The 20,676-nt window shown below is 39.3% G+C and overlaps 1 protein-coding gene and 1 long non-coding RNA gene across 19 annotated transcripts; one reads left to right on the top strand and one right to left on the bottom strand.

Annotated features, from left to right (window-relative positions):
• Positions 1–213: 213 nt before the first annotated feature.
• LOC127833277 (uncharacterized) lies at positions 214–20,378 on the top strand. 18 transcript variants are annotated; one of them, XR_008027299.1, is made up of 10 exons: positions 498–619; positions 961–1,172; positions 6,933–7,774; positions 9,509–9,818; positions 9,937–10,115; positions 10,414–10,713; positions 11,114–11,343; positions 14,783–14,931; positions 16,671–16,777; positions 20,293–20,378. XR_008027299.1 is itself a non-coding variant. In XM_052358443.1 (9 exons), exon 1 carries the CDS (start codon positions 1,995–1,997, stop codon positions 4,512–4,514), a length of 2,520 nt encoding a protein of 839 aa, XP_052214403.1. In that variant the 5' UTR covers positions 1,182–1,994; the 3' UTR covers positions 4,515–7,222; positions 7,606–7,774; positions 9,509–9,818; positions 9,937–10,115; positions 10,414–10,713; positions 11,114–11,343; positions 14,783–14,931; positions 16,671–16,777; positions 20,293–20,378. The 18 variants fall into 18 exon arrangements, 6 of the variants coding, with proteins under 6 accessions (XP_052214403.1, XP_052214402.1, XP_052214404.1 ...); XR_008027308.1 differs by lacking the exons at positions 498–619; positions 961–1,172; positions 6,933–7,774 and adding exons at positions 339–353; positions 8,500–8,624; XR_008027303.1 differs by lacking the exons at positions 498–619; positions 961–1,172; positions 6,933–7,774 and adding exons at positions 339–353; positions 8,500–8,645.
• Positions 14,664–16,754, bottom strand: LOC127833279 (uncharacterized). Its single transcript, XR_008027311.1, has 2 exons — positions 16,630–16,754; positions 14,664–14,954 (listed from the first exon to the last, which is right to left on the bottom strand). It is a non-coding gene; the product is annotated as an uncharacterized LOC127833279 (long non-coding RNA).
• Positions 20,379–20,676: the final 298 nt, after the last annotated feature.

Here is a 20,676-nt window from a genome sequence, read left to right as displayed (position 1 = left end):
AGTGTAGAATACAAAATACACTTGACGATCGCGGCAAAGCCATGGTTCATAACGTAACTGTGATTGACTTAATTATTTTGTTAAGTGAAAAGAGACTACATTTTTGATAATTTTATTATTTTCAATGTTAATTGATTGTGTTTTATTGTATTGACGTTTGCATAATAAATGCGACTGTGTGCAAGATAACTAAACTAATGACAGTTGGCGTGTACGCATATGGACGATGGTCCACCGTCGCCCAACTAAAAATAGCATGTAAAACCAAGTATGCGCATGCTCAGTGGCGGGCGCAGTAAATGGTTAAAGTGAAAGTAGATGTCGCCGCCATTTTGAGTGGTTGGTAAACTGTGGTTTGTGTCCAAATAATTAGACGGTATCTTTTGTATATTGACCCCATACTTATGTTGTCATTGCATATATTTTTATTAATGGGTTTCGACCCGTAGCCTTGTGTTCGCACTACATCATGTTCGCCTTGGGTTCTGTTAACCCTGTTGTGCCGGTGCCCGGCCTACAAAACGCGCACATACCTCGTGACTGGAAACCAGCGACAAATCGATATAGTGCATGCTGGGCAGCACGAGTTTGTACGGTCTCTTGTGCACGGGACGTTGAGGTGAGTAGATGTGTTTATGTGCCTATGTCCCTATGTGAGTATTGTGTGTGAAATAGTGAGCCTGCGTATAGTTTATATTGTATTATATGGTATTGTATTGTATATGTGTGTCGGTAACTGTGAGCCTGTAATTGTGAACCTGTGCGTGTAACCCTGAGTACGTAAGTAGTTCCAGGGGGTTTAGCCTGTGTATGTAAGCCAGTGTCTAGCTGTGAGCCTGTGTGTATTGTATTATATTGTATTTTATGTGCGTTCAACACGTATTTACCTGGAAGGCCATTCCCAGAAGATATAAGTGAGTCTGTGACTGTGTATGTAAGCCGGTGACTGTGTGTTTTAAGTACGTGTTTGCCTGGAAGTGTATTCCAAGAAGTACATGTATAGTGCCATTTCGTGACGTGGACGAGCCGACAAGTGTACCCGACGAGCCGACGAGTGCACCCGACGAGCCGACGAGTGTACCCGACGAGCCGACGCGTGAAGCCGACAAGTTCCCTCGAAGACGACGAGGACGATTGGTGCCGTCCAGACGTGGATTCCAGTCGATGCCCATGTGAGTAGTCTAGTATATTATCTTTGCTAGCGGTTGTGATAATTGCATTAAAACCCACGAATAGCTAGCCGGGTGAAAACACTACAATGGTAGTACGGGTGGGGTTTGTGTAATTGTGTTTTAACGGTTAGGCTAGTTCTATATATAACTTTGTTGCAAATAAATCGGCATCGTGAAATTTAGTTTGGACCGTCGCATCAAACTTAATTTAAAGTTCTGTGTTCGTTTTAAAACGTTATTTCTATAATTTAACAGTTGCACGCATTTTTCGTCTATTTTTAGTCGTGTGTAAAAACAGACGGCATCATAGTTTTTTTCATTGTTCACATTCGCCGGCCGTGTTATCAGTTGGCGAAATATTTGTTAAAAAACGTGATTGTCCAATGCTGTTTGTAACAGGTTCATTGCTTGTGTAATCAACGGACGGCCACGTGTTTTTTATTTGGCAATTTCCCGTGATTAGTTGGCGCGAATTCTGTGCGCAACAGTTCATAATAAACGTGTTCGGTTGACTGCTTTGTATCAGTAAAGTCCGAGGAAATAGAAGTTTACGGGCACGAGTTTTGTCTATATATAATTCTTTTTAGAGCAGTGTTATTGCGAATGTAAACTGGGTCCCGGGAAATTGGTGCTTAACGTAAAGTTAAAGCGACGTGTTTTTTATTTGCAGTTTTCGATTAATTATGTAAAGGAACAACAGCGGTAGCGATTTTATTTATCGTTTCTTAGTGAGCAATTTTATGTTAATTGTCGTCCAGTTCTACGCTGATTGGAATTTTATTTTTCCGAAGTATTTTTTAATTTTAAATAAATAAATTGGCAATGATGAGTTGCGTGGGCAGCAAGAGTCGCTCACCGGGGCCACAATTAATACGAGTAAATTTTGACCCTCCCAATGTATTGACATCTATTCCGGGGGTGGGGCCAAAATTGGCTAAGGTCATTGTGCAGTTTAGGGAGATTACGGGGAACCTGTCCCCAGACTCGTTGGGAGTGATTATTCGGCGACCTCTGGATCGAGAGGATATGCGGTTGTTGGACTTCCGTCCTAACCCAATGTTGTTGGCTGAGGCCTTTGGGGAAGGGGATGAAATCCATGATGAAGGGATGGGGCGGTTGTTATTAGGTGGATCAGTTGACTCGCACGAAAGGTGGGGGGTAGGTATGCCTGTCCGAAAGGAGGGGCCCTATGCTCAGGATCTGGTAAAGGCCGAGCTTGCTTCCCAGATATCCGACCTGGAGGCGGATATCACGGCTTGCTGGGAAGAGCTTCAGGTTAGAATGAGGGAACCATTGCCCCTTTTTACAAAACCCCAGGTACCGATAAACCAGCCTATCATATACAATCAGCCTGCTACGTTGGCGTCTATTAACCAACATAGCATGTACAATCAGCCTGCTAACCTGGCGCCCGTTAACCAACTTAGCATACCAAATCAGTCTGCTACGTTGGTACCCATCAACCAACCGGTACAAAATCAGCCCGCTAACCAGGTACCCATTAACCAACCGGTACAAAATCAGCCTGCTAACCTGGTACCTATCTACCAACCTAGCATGTACAATCAGCCTGCTACATTGGTACCCATTAATCAGCCGGTACAAAATCAGCCTGCTAATCCAGTGCCCATAAACCCACCTAGCCTACCCAATCAGCAGGCTACTCTGGCGCTCATCAACCCGCCGGTAATACCGAGCCTTCCTATTGCACTCCTGCCTGCAACTACACCAAACCCTGCTACTCGGGATGTGATTACCCGAATACCTAAAACCTTACAGTTTGATGGTCGAAGCAATTGGCCAGTTTTCCGGGGCAAGTTTGAGCGCTATGCCAATTTGCACCAATGGTCAGATGATGAGTGCGCTGATGGGTTGGTTTGGTGTTTGGTGGGAAAAGCTGCGGACTTCTATGCTGTATTAACTGACGGCAGGAAAACTGTCCCTTATAAGGAGTTACTGCATCGTCTGGAAGAGCGTTTCGACGCCAAAGAGCTCCCTGCTACTGCGCAAGGGCGTTTCCAGGCGATTTCTCAGGCGGTAGGAGAATCATTGGATGAGTGGTCAGATCGCGTACTCACGCTAGCCACTAAGGCATTCCGAGATCTGCCCCAAACATACGCCACCGAGCAGGCAGTGGCAAAGTTTTGCTATGGGCTACATGACAAAGAAGCACGCCTGCAGGTGAGCATGCAGCAACCAAAGTCGATAGGAGAGGCAATTGAAAAAATTAGAATGTTCCATCACATTCAATTTGCATGTGCCCCTACCCAGGAGACTGAGCAAGAAGAGTCAAGGTGGGTTCACGAGGTGAAGAAAGCACCCACTGCGGATGAGGTCAGTGTGTCGGCGGTCGATAAATTGACCCAGGTGGTCGAGAAGTTGCTGGATGCTGTGGAGAGATTGTCAAACTCTTTTGGAAGTTCGGCCGTTGATCCCGTTGTCCGACAACCGGGTAAGCCGTTTCGAAATAAAAAAGGCTATGCCGAATACCCTGTGGAGTGCTCCTACCCAGGGAAGGTCCGGAACCGGTGGTACGACGACCAACGCCAGGTTATGTATCCTGCGGGTGCGGGTGGCGGAGGTTTACGTGGGCATCGGAACCAAAATTCAAAAGTCCGCCCTGAGGGATCGTATCGCGGCAGATATGGTTCCAACTGGGGACATTTCCATGCCATGTCCTTGCCCAACCATAAGGAGAAGGAGCCCGTTGTGGTAGCTGCGACGACTAAGCAGTTGGGCCAACCGGAAGTGGATCATGTAAACCAGCTAGGTCCGGTTTCCCAGTTCTGCATGAAGGTGCAGCATGCCAAGGACGTGCACGATGCAGTTCCCTTGGTGCTGCCAACAGTGCCAGATGTCGTCAGTGATCCAGGGATGGTCATTGGCAATATCACTGAAGGAGACCATGGGGATCCTGTGTGCGTGGATGCATTTCGCGTACAACGGGTGTACGGGGAGTCTGCGGAAGCAGCCAGCCGAGAGGCGGCAGAAGTTGCCCAGGGAGGGGAAATTGGCCAGGCAGCGCGAGAGATGGCCAGGTCGGCCACTGGAGATGGGGCCAAACCGACCGTCGGACATGTGGATCCGGCTGATGTCGCTGCGGCGTACCGCCGGAAGTGTGCGACCGGATACGGAATCGCCGCGGGTGACAACCGAGGGGTCGGCGCATCCGGATACCGAGTTGCCCCGGACAAAAGAAGGGAGGATGAATTTCGAAGGCCTGTTAGGCGTGGCTTAAGAGGGTGGCGACCCTCTAGTTCTCGCCGCTGGGAGCGGTCCCAGCGTTGGAAATTAGGTTGGCGACCACCAGAGTGTCTAACTTCCAAAATCTGTTCCGCCTAACATTGTAAATGGCGAGGTTAATTGTTAGTAAAACTAGGAAAACAATTAAAAATACAATATTCCCCCAATTTAAACAATTACAGTAACGTTGCAGTCACATAATACTAAACAGCGGTATGGTCACCTATTTTTGTGATCCTCTTTACTACTCTGATGTTTAATTACTGGAAACTCTATCCTATTCGCGGTGTTGTTAATGTATTACGTTGTACGCAGAATAACAAAAGTATAGTTCTCTTAAACATTTTGATTATAATAAATTTGCTTGTGTTAAGACATATTCAATGTTTTTTGGAAATATTGCATTTTTACAATTTAAAGCCAACACTATGATTGGTGGTAGTAGTATTTGTTATAAAAGTAGATTTGAAATAGGATTGTTGGATCAAAATGTTTTTTATAGTAAGGGTATACTCTAGTAGTAACACTAAAAGCAGCAGCAGCAGAAGTAGCAGTAGCAGTAGTAGTAGTAGTAGTAGTAGTAATAGTAGTAGTAGTAGTAGTAGTAGTATTAGCAGTAGCAGTAGCAGTAGTAGTAGTAGTAGTATTAGCAGTAGCAGTAGTAGTAGTAGTAGTATTAGCAGTAGCAGTAGCAGTAGTAGTAGTAGTAGTAGTAGTAGTAGTAGTTGTAATAGAAGTAGTAAGTAGTAGTAAAAGTTGTTGCTGTAGTAGTAGTTACTTTAGTTGTAGTTATAGTAAAAGCATAGTTCATATGAAACTAAGTTCTAGAGTAATGTTGAAAATTTTAATGGATGAATGAAGACAAAGTTCATTAAATAAATTCATTTATAAATGATTGATGATTGTTTCCTGGGAGATATATTTTATATCATAATAGTATGCCCAAATACTTAATAAGAACTCCACATGTACTACCTCCATACAATAAATGAATATTACCTAAGTATAAAAGTAATAGTTCTCTTAAACATTTTGATTAATTTGATTAGATTGTTTTGAATATATATATATGTCCTATTGTCTCAGTTTAAGCCCAGTCTTTTATTGCAATATTGTTGGAACTATAAACTTGAAATAAATCTGAGCAGTGCTCTGCGAAATGAGGGTTTAATGAATAGGCATAAAGTGTCGTCCCAAATTATCTTGTGCCGTCCGCGCTTTACTTCCTGTAATGTTTGTATTACCGCGCTAAGTAGTGCTTTGCACAATCACGGATGTGTTTGATTATTTCCCGTGAAGTCTGGTTTCCCTTATGGTCGGATGTGACATTGTCGGACGACCACTGTCACACTCCATACTGTTTGTGGCCGGAAGTGGTATTTCCCGGAATTGTTCTTTTAAACAATATTTGCAGGTCTTTTGAATTTTTTACGTGACCATGCTTGACGGCAACTGTCATGATGCATCAATTTCATTTTTTGTTAATGGCCGGAGGTGTTTCCAGGTGCATGTACACTTTATTTTGTTTTTATTTTTGTAAAGTACATTATTTCTCAGTGGGATCTCCACATTCTAATACATAAGGGAATGTACTTGTTGGACGAAAGCCAACAATAATGTTTTTTCTTGATTAAGTAATTGTCAGACGATAGCCGACAAGAATGTTCTTTTTTATTTTACTAATTTGATGGAATTTTAAATATGCAAGAAACATATTGGTCACTAACCGCTAGAATGCAGCGGTCTGTATGTACCCCGCTTGGCAAAGGCACTCCTGTGCCTGCGGGAAGGGGGAAATCATAGTCCCATTTGAGTCTCTGTCTTTTCTGCCTTGGGTGCGACTGTACGATTACCATGATGGCGGCGGCCCAAGAGGAGAAAAGTGGGAGGAGTGTAGTGGGTACAATAGTTTTTGTTTTATTTTAGTTGTATTTCCCTCCAGATAATGTCAATAAAATGAATTTGTAACATTAAAAGCAATTAAAGGTATTATACTTGGACAAAAATAAGATTATTTTTATTCTTATACTTTTAACCTTTTGCCACTTAGATATGTATTTAACGCATTCGTAGTCCCTTTGTTAAAATTCTTGTATAATATAACCAAGATGATTTTTATTGTAGATAATGCATTTCCATGTGGGGGTGAGGACCTTCTCATGTGTGCTGCAAAGCGGATGTATTTGTCGCATTTATGTTATTTGTTAAAATTGGTGAAAATAGGTTGTAAGGTGGGTGCTCCTGTCCATTCATTGTGTAGACAAGAAAAGGACAGGAGTTACAGGACCTTGTTTTGAAAAAGAAGGCGAATTTTTTGGCAGATTTGTTTTTACACAATTTTAGGCTTATATGCATCATCAAATTAAAAGCAGTCACAGTGACTATTGATTTAATTTAATTATTTGCACCAAGGCATAACCAATTGTGGGTTATTGTTGGTTATTATTCTAAGATTATGAAAAAGGGGTTATTGACATTTAATGGAGATGAATTAATTTTAGTTGTGGTATATTGCAGACGTTGCGCAGAAAGAGAGGTCGGACGAAAGCTGGCCGGCATGCAGACCTAACATTGAGGTGTTAGGTCAAGGTGCTTACGCGAGGGGCACTATTACTTCATCGGTAGCTCCGGTACGATTCCTTTGCTGTGTGGCGTCGTCCCAAAAGGAGAAAAGTGGGAGGAGTGTTGTGCCGGGACCCGGCCTACAAAACGCGCACATACCTCGTGACTGGAAACCAGCGACAAATCGATATAGTGCATGCTGGGCAGCACGAGTTTGTACGGTCTCTTGTGCACGGGACGTTGAGGTGAGTAGATGTGTTTATGTGCCTATGTCCCTATGTGAGTATTGTGTGTGAAATAGTGAGCCTGCGTATAGTTTATATTGTATTATATGGTATTGTATTGTATATGTGTGTCGGTAACTGTGAGCCTGTAATTGTGAACCTGTGCGTGTAACCCTGAGTACGTAAGTAGTTCCAGGGGGTTTAGCCTGTGTATGTAAGCCAGTGTCTAGCTGTGAGCCTGTGTGTATTGTATTATATTGTATTTTATGTGCGTTCAACACGTATTTACCTGGAAGGCCATTCCCAGAAGATATAAGTGAGTCTGTGACTGTGTATGTAAGCCGGTGACTGTGTGTTTAAGTACGTGTTTGCCTGGAAGTGTATTCCAAGAAGTACATGTATAGTGCCATTTCGTGACGTGGACGAGCCGACAAGTGTACCCGACGAGCCGACGAGTGCACCCGACGAGCCGACGAGTGTACCCGACGAGCCGACGCGTGAAGCCGACAAGTTCCCTCGAAGACGACGAGGACGATTGGTGCCGTCCAGACGTGGATTCCAGTCGATGCCCATGTGAGTAGTCTAGTATATTATCTTTGCTAGCGGTTGTGATAATTGCATTAAAACCCACGAATAGCTAGCCGGGTGAAAACACTACAACCCTTCGATTCAGTGAAAGTAATAAACGGAGAAAAAAAACATTTTTTTAAATTGTATTATTCATAACAGTAACACAATTGTATTGGTTTTGTGTTGTACATATTTGATATCTGATACGCAAACATATTCTTGAAGTGAAATATTTTGCCAACAATAGTTCTTCCCCATAGTAAATACTGGAAACCATACATTATCCTACCGCACCCCAAATTCGACGATGTTCTATTTATATTGATTAAATGGATGATTATTGTCTTTGAATCATTTCAAAGTAATACAGCCGAGTTTAAAATTATTATTTTCTGCTATTAAACATTTCATTATTTCTTTCATTATTTGCTAAATATTGCTTCATGTAACCGTTACATCGTCGAATTTCGGTCCATTACATTCGATTCTTTACACCCTTCGAATTTGGGTCACACTGGGATATTGCATACATGCATCTAGTCCAAATTTTTGACGCTCTTAAATATTAAGCTACTTTTTATATGGGTAAAGTATCTCGCGCGTCTTATAAATAAGACTAACATGCATCATGCAGAGATCTCCCTCTGGTTTAGTTCAAACCTGTATATTTTAGTTTGATTGCATAGGACTTATTTGAAAAAGCTGTAAATTTTGTTTCCGGTGCCTAGAACCAGTACTTAGTGTCTATAGGGAAGATCTAAAGAACGCTTTCACAGTGGGGATCGAACCCGTGACCTCCTGGTTGCTAGGCGGACACCATATCCTTTACGCCACAGCTACCTCAGGGTTTGGGGTAACGGTACAGTTTGTCAAGGTATTCCGAATCATTAGGCATTCTGAATCCACATTTTCATTTAAAAAGTCTTAACGTTTGGTATGCGATTTGAAAGGTTATTGTTGTTTCTAAAAATTTAATCCCCCAGCCTGTAAAGAATGAAGAATCATTGTTTTTGATGAAAATGTTGATTCAGAATGCCTAATGATACCTGTACCCTGAGGCGGGGGAAATAGGGCATCATTAAAAAAAAAATTTGGACTTTAAACCAAACATGAGAAACAATATAATATGTTTTTTTAATCACCGCCAAATTAAATACATAACAATTCTATTTAGTTTTAAACATTTTAAACTTGACAATTCTGGGTCTAGGGCAATTAATTTGCTTGAGTGTCGGGTGAATTTTTATCTGGCGAAAAATTAATACTTTTTTGTTGAGGGAATGGGGCCTTATTTTGGCCAAGTCTTGAATCGTTATAAGACGGTATATAATATTATATTTACCTGTCAATAATATCTGCAAGGGGGGTTAGACAGTATAGATTGATATATACATGTACATGGTCACTCTTAATGTCACTCAAATAGATAAAGTAATCAGTATTGCTATTTAATGGTATGTTTTTTTCATGAGAATAAACTTAAGGTTAATAGTGATTACTTTGTAAAATAAAACAAAGCATGTGCAAATATTGCAATAAAATATTCATTTTTAACACCATTAAAAAAAAGTTAACAATATCTATACACATTCCTTGGTATTTTACCCTAGCATAACAGCTTCAATCACATAATCATTATTTCAATCAATTAACTGGGTCCGTTATCTCATCATCTCTTAATGAATCATATATATTGATAGCCACCTGCTTCGTACACATTTCAAACTAATATTTCAGACACCAAACGCAAAGCCTATCCCAAGGCAATGCCCCATTTGCGTGGTAAAAGGCAACACGACTGTGTACCTCCGGGTAACAGACCACGTTCGCTGGGTGCAAGCGCTGACGGCAGACCCCATGAAGCCGTTGATGTCAGAGGCACGTGCTAAGACCGGTCGGAAAGTGAAGAAGACAAAGCCGAGGAATTACTACTCTTGCTGGCTGTGCGACCGGTCGGTGATTGACCGGCTGCGTCATCTAGAACAGGAGCACAAAATGGAGGCTGGGACATTCAATTTTGTTTACACAAGAGGGCCGTTTCCGGAAAGTAAGTGTTAAATTGTGTTCGTGTGGTTTTTGTATTTAATTTCTCATATTTCTATCAATGTCTAATACAAAACCATACCAAACGATTTGTAGCTTTTACATTTTAACGTCATTTACAGGACGCGAAAACTTCAGGAAAGGTGACCAGCAGACTCGCCACTCATGATGACTCGGCATAGGAGGATGAGAAGGTGGAGGATGAGGAGGAGGAGGAAGAGGACTTTTCATTCCTAATGCCGAAATACTGCCTGAGCCTGGAACCCAATGCAAGGGTGATGCATGGTCGGAGAAGCTGCAAGTAACAATATGGATTGCTTATATAGTGTAAAGTTTTGAGTCCGTTTTCGGGGTAGAACCAGTACTTGGTGCATTAAGCCCTGTTTTCCCAGATTTTTTTTTAATTATATACATTTCAATTGATAGTCATTATTATTGTTACATGTATATATATTAAAAACCGTGAGGAAATATATAGTACATTAAAATTTAAGATAAATATTATTTATTTATAATACTTTGGAATTACTGGTTGTTAGTTAAATTATATGCGATTTCACCATCTAGCATAGAATATCATCCAATAATACTTGTTGCAGTTTCAATCGTTGACTCATATGTAGACTACATGTTCCTGCGGAGCAGGCCAGGTGGGTTGGCAAACGAGTCGAAAACACAAGAGGTCAACATGAAGATCAACCGGTTCCTGGCCCTGTCTGGCTACTTGGAAGGAGTGGTGTTGAGTGACATGCTGTTGTGGATGGGCCATATGGAGGTCCACGACAGTTCCTCAACACCACTCACCAGCTGAAGACGGTGCGGAATGCACTAACGGCAATCAAGAACTTCCTGAAGTGGTGCGAGGGAATGGTCTAGCGGACGCCCGCACATTGAACAATGTAAGCGTAAACTTAGGATTTGATTTATGTAAATTATTCATTCTTCTTGGACATCTACTTATTAATGTTTTGGCGTTGGCGTCTTTCTGTCTGTTCTTTCCGTCCATCTTTCCGTCCGTCCAGCACTTTTGTGTCGAGAGCCATATCTTGAAAGTGCTTTGGCCGATTTCATTGAAACTTGGTATGAGTATATATATGGATAAGAGGACGATGCACGCCAAATGGCATTGTACACAGTCTGTTAATTACGGGGTTTTGGCCCTTTGTATCTTGAAAAAATGCTTTTTTGAGTGTCAAATATAACACTTTTGTGTCCAGAAGCATATTGGCGGGGGATATCAATTTAACAAATTTGCTTGTTTAGCTTTATTTTTTTTTTCGGCCGATCTCCTTCTCACAGGCTTCCTGACCTCAACCTGCCTGGATAAGAGCCGTCGCGAGGTTGTTCGGAGGGTAGAGGAGAGTGCGGCCATCCTGACGGACGCAAACCTGGAGCGCCACTTCACTGAGAGTGAGCATGTAGTGAAAACGATCAAGGTGATCCAGGAGCCCCCAGCTGGCACACCTGAAAGATATTCGGGGAATAATCATTTAACTGATAGCGCTCTATAACGCCTCCTGAACTGGCATGTATACAAACCTGAGGGTATGTAATATAAATAAGCCTAGTATTGATTCGAAAAGATAACCCTACATTACTTTTCAGACCAGAGTTGTTTTTCAGTAGCAATTGCATAGAATTGAATGAAACTTGAAGTTAATAGGCATTAAAATTGGGTTTATTTAAGTATACAACCAAGCTGTTCGCCTGTTAATTGACCGACTTGTCTTATGTATAATATTTTTACCAGATTGTTACCTTGAAGACAGATAAACTATAATGCAAAAGTTCATTTTGACATTCCAAATGGGGGAAAGGCCTTGAAGCCATTGTAAAATTAAACTGTTATGGCCCCTTAATTGATTGAAAATGTCAAATTTCTGTCTGCATATGTTGGTGTATGAATTTAGTGAAATTCAAATTAGATCAAATTTGTTATCATTTTTCAGTGGTTCTTGCATAAGAGTCATCAGGATGATTTAGTCATTTCAGAGATGTACCCTTTATAGCTCAACTTGAGTTATTGTTGCTGGTCTTTGTCTGTTTTGCGATGTGTGTCTATATGTCAACATTTTTACTTAAACAATATCTCCTACTAAACCTTTGGACAAAGCTTGATGAAACTGGCAGGAATATTCCTGGCATGAAGCTCCTTCAATGTTGCTCCAAGAATTGTTTTCCATGAAATCCTTGTTGCCCTGGCAACCAAAAGAAAAAACTTAAAAAATCTACTCTGAAACTGCAAGGCCTTGGGCTGAGATATTTAGCATGAAACATTGTGTGGTGGACCTTTACCTGTGGGCAAGTCGATTTTTTGTCGAGCCCACTTATGGAGAGCTCGACATATTTGTCACAGTTGGCGGTTTGGTGTATGTGGATCAGTCCGTCAGTATGAAAGTCCGGGTTAGGCTTGTCTGGAGCGTAAGTCTGTTATTGATTGGAGGAATTTCAAATAACTTACAATAAATGTTCACAATCATGACACGGCCGGTCACTGCTCAAGAAAACGTCAATATCTCAAAGGTCAAGGTCACACTTTGAGTTCAAATGTCAAAAATGGCCATAAATGACCTTGTCTGGGCCATTATTATGTCATTCATTGTCAGAATTAAATTCAATTTAAAATCATGTGTCACCATAATTTGACGGTGTTGCATGGGAAGGAATAATGTCGAAATCTCGAAGGTCAAGGTCACACTTTTAGTTCAAAAGTAAAAAATGGCCATAAATGAGCTTGTCCGGGCCATAACTGTGTCATTCATTGTAAGATTTTAAAATCATTAAGCACATTTGTTCACCATCACTCGACGGTGTGTCATAAGAATGAATTACGTCAAAATCTCCAAACTCAAGATTACACTTAAGAGTTCAAAGGTTAATTGGTGGGACTTGTACCATGATTGTTCAAACTATGTTCCTGGGGTCAAAATTGCCCCACTGGGGAGGGAAATGTAATTTCCTTATTAGTATATTAAAAAACCTCAAAAACAAAAATTTTCTCATAAATCACAAGGCCTAGAGCAAAGATATTTGGCATGAAAGTTCATCTTGTGGACCTTCACCAAGATTGTTCAAGTATCATTGGATCATATTTGCCCCACCCTCTGATCAAATTTGTTTTCCTTCTATAATATATATATAATGAACACTTAAAAATATTCTTCTCAAAAACTGCAGTGCGAACATACATATTTTGCATAAAACATCATCTGGTGAACTTCTATACAGATTTTTAAAATTATCAGCTGGGGGTACCAATGATAAATTCATTGAATTTACCTGCTAAGATTCATTTGCTTTGTGGAAATGCAATAACTTGCAATGTTTTTAAAGTGATTGAATGGTTCAACATTAACTTAAAATTAAAAAGAAAAAAACTATTTCATACATCATATTATACTTATAAAAAGCCATAATTGTAATGCTTTCATGGAAAAAAATGAATGTTTGCTTAATTTTCAAAAATATTAATAAATCTTTAATGTTGAGGATTCTTCATAAAGGTTTTACGTGTGCACAGAATGTTATGGTAATCTCCAAAGCATTCCCATTACAAAATACATCCGATGTCTATGGATAAGTTATTTTTATGCCCCCTTTCGAAGAAAAGGGGGTATATAGTTTTCGCACTGTCTGTCAGTCTGTCACACTTTTCGTGTCCGCTTTCTAATTCAAATAATTTTCATTCGATCTTTACCAAACTTGGTCAGAAGTTGTGTCTAGACAATATCTAGGTCAAGTTCGAATTTGGGTCATGCCGGGTCAAAAACTAGGTCACGGGGTCACTTAGTGCATTTCAAGGATTTAGCATGGTGTCTGCTCTCTAATTGAAGTAGTTTGCATCAACATTCATGCGCCTGTCAAGTATCGGGCATTCAGCGTGAGAGTCGCGCATTTACGCAGCAAAACACCCTCTCACACAGCCAAATCTTATGCTCTCCTTTTTTTATACGCCCGTTTTTAAAAACGGGACGTATTATAGTTTCACCCTTGGCGGACGGCGTCCACAGCAGTGTCCGCTCTCTAATTTAAATAGTTTTCATCCGATCTTCACCAAACTTGGTCAGAAGTTGTGTCTAGACAATATCTATGTCATGTTAAAATATGGGTCATGCCGGGTCAAAAACTAGGTCACGAGGTCACTTAGTGCATTTCAAGGATTTAGCATGGTGTCTGCTTTCTAATTGAAGTAGATTTCACCCGATCTTCACCAAATTTGGTCAGAAGTTGTGTCTAGATGATATGTAGGTCAAGTTGGAATATGGGTCATGCAGGGTCAAAAACGAGGTCACAAGGTCACATATTGCATTTCAAGTATTTAGCATGGTGTCCGCTCTCTTATTGAAGTAGTTTTCATATGATCTTCACCAAATTTAGTCAGATGTTATACTAAATGATATCTAGGTCAAGTTTAAATATGGGTCATGCCGGGTCAATAACTAGGTCTCGAGGTCACTTAGTGCATTTCAAGCATTGAGCATGGTGTCCAAAACCTTCGAAAGGGCATATCTTGTGACAGTTTGGCACTCTTGTTTAAAACTGACGATGCATGAAACTATTTTCACTCATATTTTTTATGTAATTTAAATGCCAAAATTTAGAAAATGCATATGAATGTGAAACGAAACTGTAAGTAAGTAAATAGTGTTACAGTTACTGTACAAACAACCCATTTTTCAAAAGAAGCATTTTTTTTTGTAAACTGTACTGATGGTTTTGCTAGTTCTGCCATAGGTTGTTGATAACTCGCGTTTGTTCAGCTAATTTCATTATTTCTTTTATAGCCATTAATGTGTTATCATGGTCATTGATGTGAACAAAAGCAAACTGTTATTTTTACAGCATCCAGTAAAAATACCCATATTGTAAATCACACGGGTACTACTGCTCTAATGTTTGATCAAGAATGCATCTAATGGATAATCAAACTAGTGGTTTCACTCAATTGATTTTTGCATATATAGGTAGGTGTACCTAGAGATTGAGCTGGAGACAGTGAAGGTGCTGACCTCTGTGTGGAACACTTAGAAGCTGGCAAGTTTTCATATTGAAGGGTATGGTTCCCAACCGCCCATCACACACAGAATGAAGCTTGTCGTCTTCCGCAGTAAAAACTGGTTAGTGCTCCACAATGCGATACCTGGTTCATATGTTTGTTGCTTGAGTATTAATTATTATTATCAAGATTATCTTGTTTTATATTTCTTGATTATTTGCTATTATATCCCCAGAAACATAGTATAGTGGGGTATATAGGAGTGACCTTGTCTGTCTGTCGATGGCTCTGTATTAAGTGTCCCCTCTCTAATTCAAGGTGTTTATTGGATCTTCACCAAACTTGGTCATATGTTGTATGTAGATGATGTCTAGGTCAAGTTTGAATATAGGTCATGCCGGGTCAAAAACTAGGTCACGGGGTCACTTAGTGCGTTTAAAACATTCATCATGCTGTCCGCTCTGTAATTTAAGTAGTTTTCATCCAATCTTCACCAAACTTGGTTAGAATTTTATCTAGATGATCTCTAGGCCAAGTTTTAACATGGGCAATGCCGGACTAAAAACTAGGTCACAGGGTCACTTTGTGCGTTTTTTAGCATTCAGTATGGTATCTGCTCTCTAATTCAAGTAGTTTTCATCCGATCTTCTCCAAACTTGGTCAAAAGTTTAATCTAGATGATCTCTAGGCCAACTTCAAACGTGGGCCATGCCGGGCCGAAAAATTAGGTCACATTGATTTTGACTTTAGGTCCTATAACACTGGCTTGCGACACCTGTCGACAGGCTTTCAACACAAATTTTTGGAATAAATAGTGACTGAATATCTATCTAAGTTTGGTTGTGAGTTTATCTGGGCCATAACTATGTCATTCATTGTGAGATTAAACAAAAAAAATGCACATTTGTTTACCATCATTGAACGGTGTGTCATGCCAAAGAATTGTCGATATCTCTGAGGTCAAGGTCACAATTGCATAATAACTCTTAAAATCGCCAAACATGTAAATATGTTTTTCTTATCTTGTGAAGACATGCTAAGCATGCAAAATATTCTGTGTCAATGCGGTATGTGGGGTTATTCCTGGTATATTGGAGTCTGTATGTTGGTTGGTCTGTTGTGGATTTGTCTATCCATTCAAACTTGTAAATATGTGATCAGCATGAAAAGAAGATTTTCAAAACACAATTTTTATTTGCATTGATTTCACATCCAAGAGTAATGGTCTTGATTCCTTGATCCTCGCTCATTAACATTCACAGGGACAGCAGGGGTATTTTATTATTGTTGATGACCAAGTTTGTATTATATTTGTTTTGAAAGTGTGAACTTTTTAATGGATAAATAGATAGATTGAACAAAATTAATTTATTATGCCCTCCTTCGAAGAAGAGGGGGTTAATTGTTTTGCACATGTCGGTCAGACCGTCCATCAAATGGTTTCCGAATGATAACTCAAGAACGCATAGGTACATTAATCATGACTGGCAAATGACCCCTTCAATTATCAGTTCACTAGGTCAAAGGTCAAGGTCACAGTGACTCGAAACGGTAAAATGGTTTGCGGATGATAACTCAAGAAAGTTTAAGCCTAGGATCATGAAACTTCATAGGTACATTGATCATGACTGGTAGAAGACCCCTTTTGATTTCCAGGTCTCTAGGTCAAAGGTCAAGGTCACAGTGACCTGAAGCAGTAAAATGGTTTCCGAATGATATATATATATATATAATTAGCTATTGATACTTAAGTGAGAGTGATTACATGAGTATTCACACAATGGCTGCCACTACAACTGTACAAAAGAATGACACTCACAGTTCTCACCATAAACCCCAATACTCTTCTCTCCATAACAGGGTGCTGGAAGATGCTTACTGCTATATTGACTGCTTCCGAGCGCTTCCTGGACCTAAAAATTATCTCCCAGCAGCAACCTCCCCAAGGTGTGACGAGAGTCTTCAAGGTAATTGAAAGAGGGTGCAATGTGAAGTATAAATGCATAACGAGCCAAAATGGAAAGCTTAGGTTTGGAATAACTCGTCTCATGGTCAAAGTCACACTTAATACTCAATTTTCACATACCAGTATATATGCAAGAAAGCTCATTCAACAACTCGCTACAATCAGGTTATATGCTGAATTTATACTTTCAGGTCAAAGGTCCTAGGCCACTAAGAAATATTTCTTTTAAAGCTCACTCAAATGGTGACCATATTGTTTCAATATGCAGAGTTTGGATTTGGCATCACTCACACTTGAAGATAAATATTCATTTGCCACATTATGATTTTGATTCTTCTTAGTAAATCACATATCCCGTTTCATTGTACCAAGAAACAAAACACCAATGCTCACCACTATTAATTAATGCGATTTGCAAAACCAATCAGGTTCAAACAAGATAAAAGGTTTGAACATTCAGTTCTATCCTTTAAATTTGTATCCGCTCATTATTGTCCCCTACCGGTTTCATCAGAGGGGATTTATGATCACATTTGATTCATACTTTGACAAAACAACACTTACCTGACATACCACAATGGGCTCCACCCAAACCATCCCCCATGCCCCACCCCAGAACTCCTCCCCCCCCCCCCCCGCCCCCCTAAAAAAAAAAAAGACAACAATTTTTTTTTTTTTTTTTTTTTAAATATCATCTATAAAATGACCACACACCCACATTATACCCCCTCTCCATGATGGCTTACGTTATACTGTCAAGCACTCGAATAGTCGAGCGCGCTGTCCTCTGACAGCTCTTGTTGCCTTAAATTTTCATTGTTCTTTGAAATTAAATTAATAATGGCCAATTTTTTTCACTGCTCTTTGTTATTATTTGTTTTTGGTTTACAACTTTTTCTGCAATCAATTTAAGGGGGCATGTCAATGGTTTTTCTCTATGCAATGGCAAATATTCAACATTCCACATGTCCGATTTTTATGAAAAATAAATGTACATGTATAAGGAACATTGATGAAATCGTTTAAAAAGATTAGTGAAGGGCCAAAAAAATATTATTACATTATGGTCTTAGTGCTTATGGGGATCGAAATCTTGCCCACAACATTCACAATCTTAATGAATATTTTCTACACAAAACTACTGTTCCATTATTCATTATGGTCAGTGAGCATGCCCATAGCTGGATATGTTAATACTACTACGATTTCCTGCGCCCACAAAAAGTTTCGTGGGGATAACTTTTTTTAGCTTGACTATATATATATATATATATATATATATAAAGTGGAGCTATCCTACTCACCCCGGCGTCGGCGTTACCGTGAGCGTTGGAATGTTAAAGTTTGCGTACCACCTCACATATTTCCTATGTCCTTTGACATATTGCTTTTATATTTTGCATACTTCTTTACCAACATGACACCAATCTATAAACAAGAGCAGACAACTGAATCAAGCATTTTTGTAAGAATTATGGCCCTTTTTTCACTTAGAATATGAATATTATTGATAAATCTATGTTAAAAATTGCGTACAACCTCAAATATTTTCTATGTCCTTTGACATATTGCTTTCAAATTTTGCGTACTTCTTTACCAACATGATCCCAATCTATAAACAAGATCAGACAACTGTAATAAGCATTGCGACAGAATTATGGCCCCTTTTTCGGTGGAGCATATAGTTGCCAGTTTGTCTTTCCTTACTTACTTACTTCCTTACTTCTGTCACACTTTTGCTACCGTTTCTCATAGCGCCTTCAATACTTAACCAATCGCTTTCATATTTGGCATGTAGGTACCTTGCATGGACCTCTACCTTTTGATGAGGCTTGAGGTCACTGGGGTCAAGGTCACCGAGGCTAATAATAGACTTCCTTCTGTCACACTTTTGCTACCGTTTCTCATAGCGCCTTCAATACTTTACCGATCTCTTTCATATTTGGCATGTAGGTACCTTGCATGGACCTCTACCTTTTGATGAGGTTTGAGGTCACTGGGTCAAGGTCACCGAGGCTAATAATAGATTTTTTAGGTGTTTATTAACACATACATTGACAAAGCGCATCATCAGGGAGCATCCATCAGTTTCACTGATATTCTTGTTTGTCTTAGTAACTTTGAATATTTTGTTAAATTTTGTGTTTAGATCCACTTTACTTCTAAAGTATCAAGGCTATTGCTTTCAAACTTCAAATACTTTCTTACTATCATGATGGTACTGTACCTGGCAAGTTGAATTTGACCTTGACTTTTGAATGACCTTGACTCCCCCCCCCCCCCTCAAATTTTTCTTTTTTTCTTTTTTTTGTAATATCTATTAAATGACCACACACACACACATTATACCCCCTCTCCATGATGGCTTACGTTATACTGTCAAGCACTTGAATAGTCGAGCGCTCTGTCCTCTGACAGCTCTTGTTAATTAGTAATGTACATAATTACAATATATAAAGCAAGGTCTGTGCTTTAAGAAACATATAAATAAGTTCATATTAACGCATACATTTATTTCAGAGAATAAAATTCCGTTTTAGCTGTCAATATGCCCTTTAACAAATCTTATATGATTCAAGAATCAAATTTTTGAAAATCAAAGTGACATTTCATTCTGGTTCTTGCCAAATTCGCCAATATGAATGTATTCAAGAACTATAATAGTATACAATTTGTTCAGAGAGTCATGAAATAAAGTGAAAATGTGTTGGTTCTGGTAGCGATTTTATTTCACTTGTGAGCATAGACAGTATATATTTTCACTCATTTCTTTGATCATTTGTAAATAAAATCACTATGGTAGGTAAGATTTAATTAATAGTTTAGCCATGGCATGCCTTTTTTGTTTGTTAAAAAAATTCCATTTTTGGTAAACCTTTGATTAAAGTCAATTATTAGAAACTGCCTGAGAAGTTTGGTTCAAATTATGTACCAATATATTTTTTATTACCTTAAATATAGCCTTTTTTCAACTTATTACATTCATTTCAGTGATGGATAACCTTTGAAATGTCCCAGGTAGAGTCTGAAAGTGATGACACATGTTGTAGAATGCTTATAATTCTTTCTACATATCGCTAACACTTCCATGGATCTGTAAACACTTTCAACACAAACACACCACATAAAATACTTTTGACCCTGACATTATAATGATTTATACCTTCATAGCTCAAGAGTTATGGCCCCTTATTAGACTGACATTTAAGATTTTTTTTCCATTCGGAGCCGTTTCTCAGTAACTATTGCATGTGAGTTAGCTTAAAATAAATATGATTCATTGTACCAATTTTAACCAAAACAAACCATTGAGATTGAATCATACAATCTTGAATTGATGGTAATATACAGACAATGCACTATTGTTAATGATGTTGGGGGGGGGGGGGTCACCAGCAGGCAACTTATGAATTGCTTGCAGTATATGTGAGCCTTTTTAATTTATTTTTGTACAAAAAATGCAAATAATTTGTTTTTCACCATAACTTAACAGAGTATACATTGCCTTTTTTTCAGTGTTCCAGACGGCTGGTGATGCATTTCAAGAAAAGCCATCAGAATCTTGCAATGATCTGTATACTTAATAAATGACAAAACAACAACACTGTATTGTTATTATTATTTAATACATAACTTCCATATTTGCCAAAAAGGTATATGATGGAAGTTCAACGTTGTTATCGATGTGATTTGATTGCCTTGCTTTTTATGTCCCCCACTATAGTAGTGGGGGACATATTGTTTTTGCCCTGTCTGTTGGTTGGTCTATTGGTTGGTCTGTTGGTTGGTTGGTTTGCGCCAACTTTAACATTTTGCAATAACTTTTGCTATATTGAATATAGCAACTTGATATTTGGCATGCATGTGTATCTCATGGAGCTGCACATTTTGAGTAGTGAA

The sequence above is a fragment of the Dreissena polymorpha genome, chromosome 6, assembly GCF_020536995.1.
Source record: "Dreissena polymorpha isolate Duluth1 chromosome 6, UMN_Dpol_1.0, whole genome shotgun sequence".
NCBI classification, from domain to species: domain Eukaryota; kingdom Metazoa; phylum Mollusca; class Bivalvia; order Myida; family Dreissenidae; genus Dreissena; species Dreissena polymorpha.
This window is presented reverse-complemented; position numbering and strand designations above follow the sequence as displayed.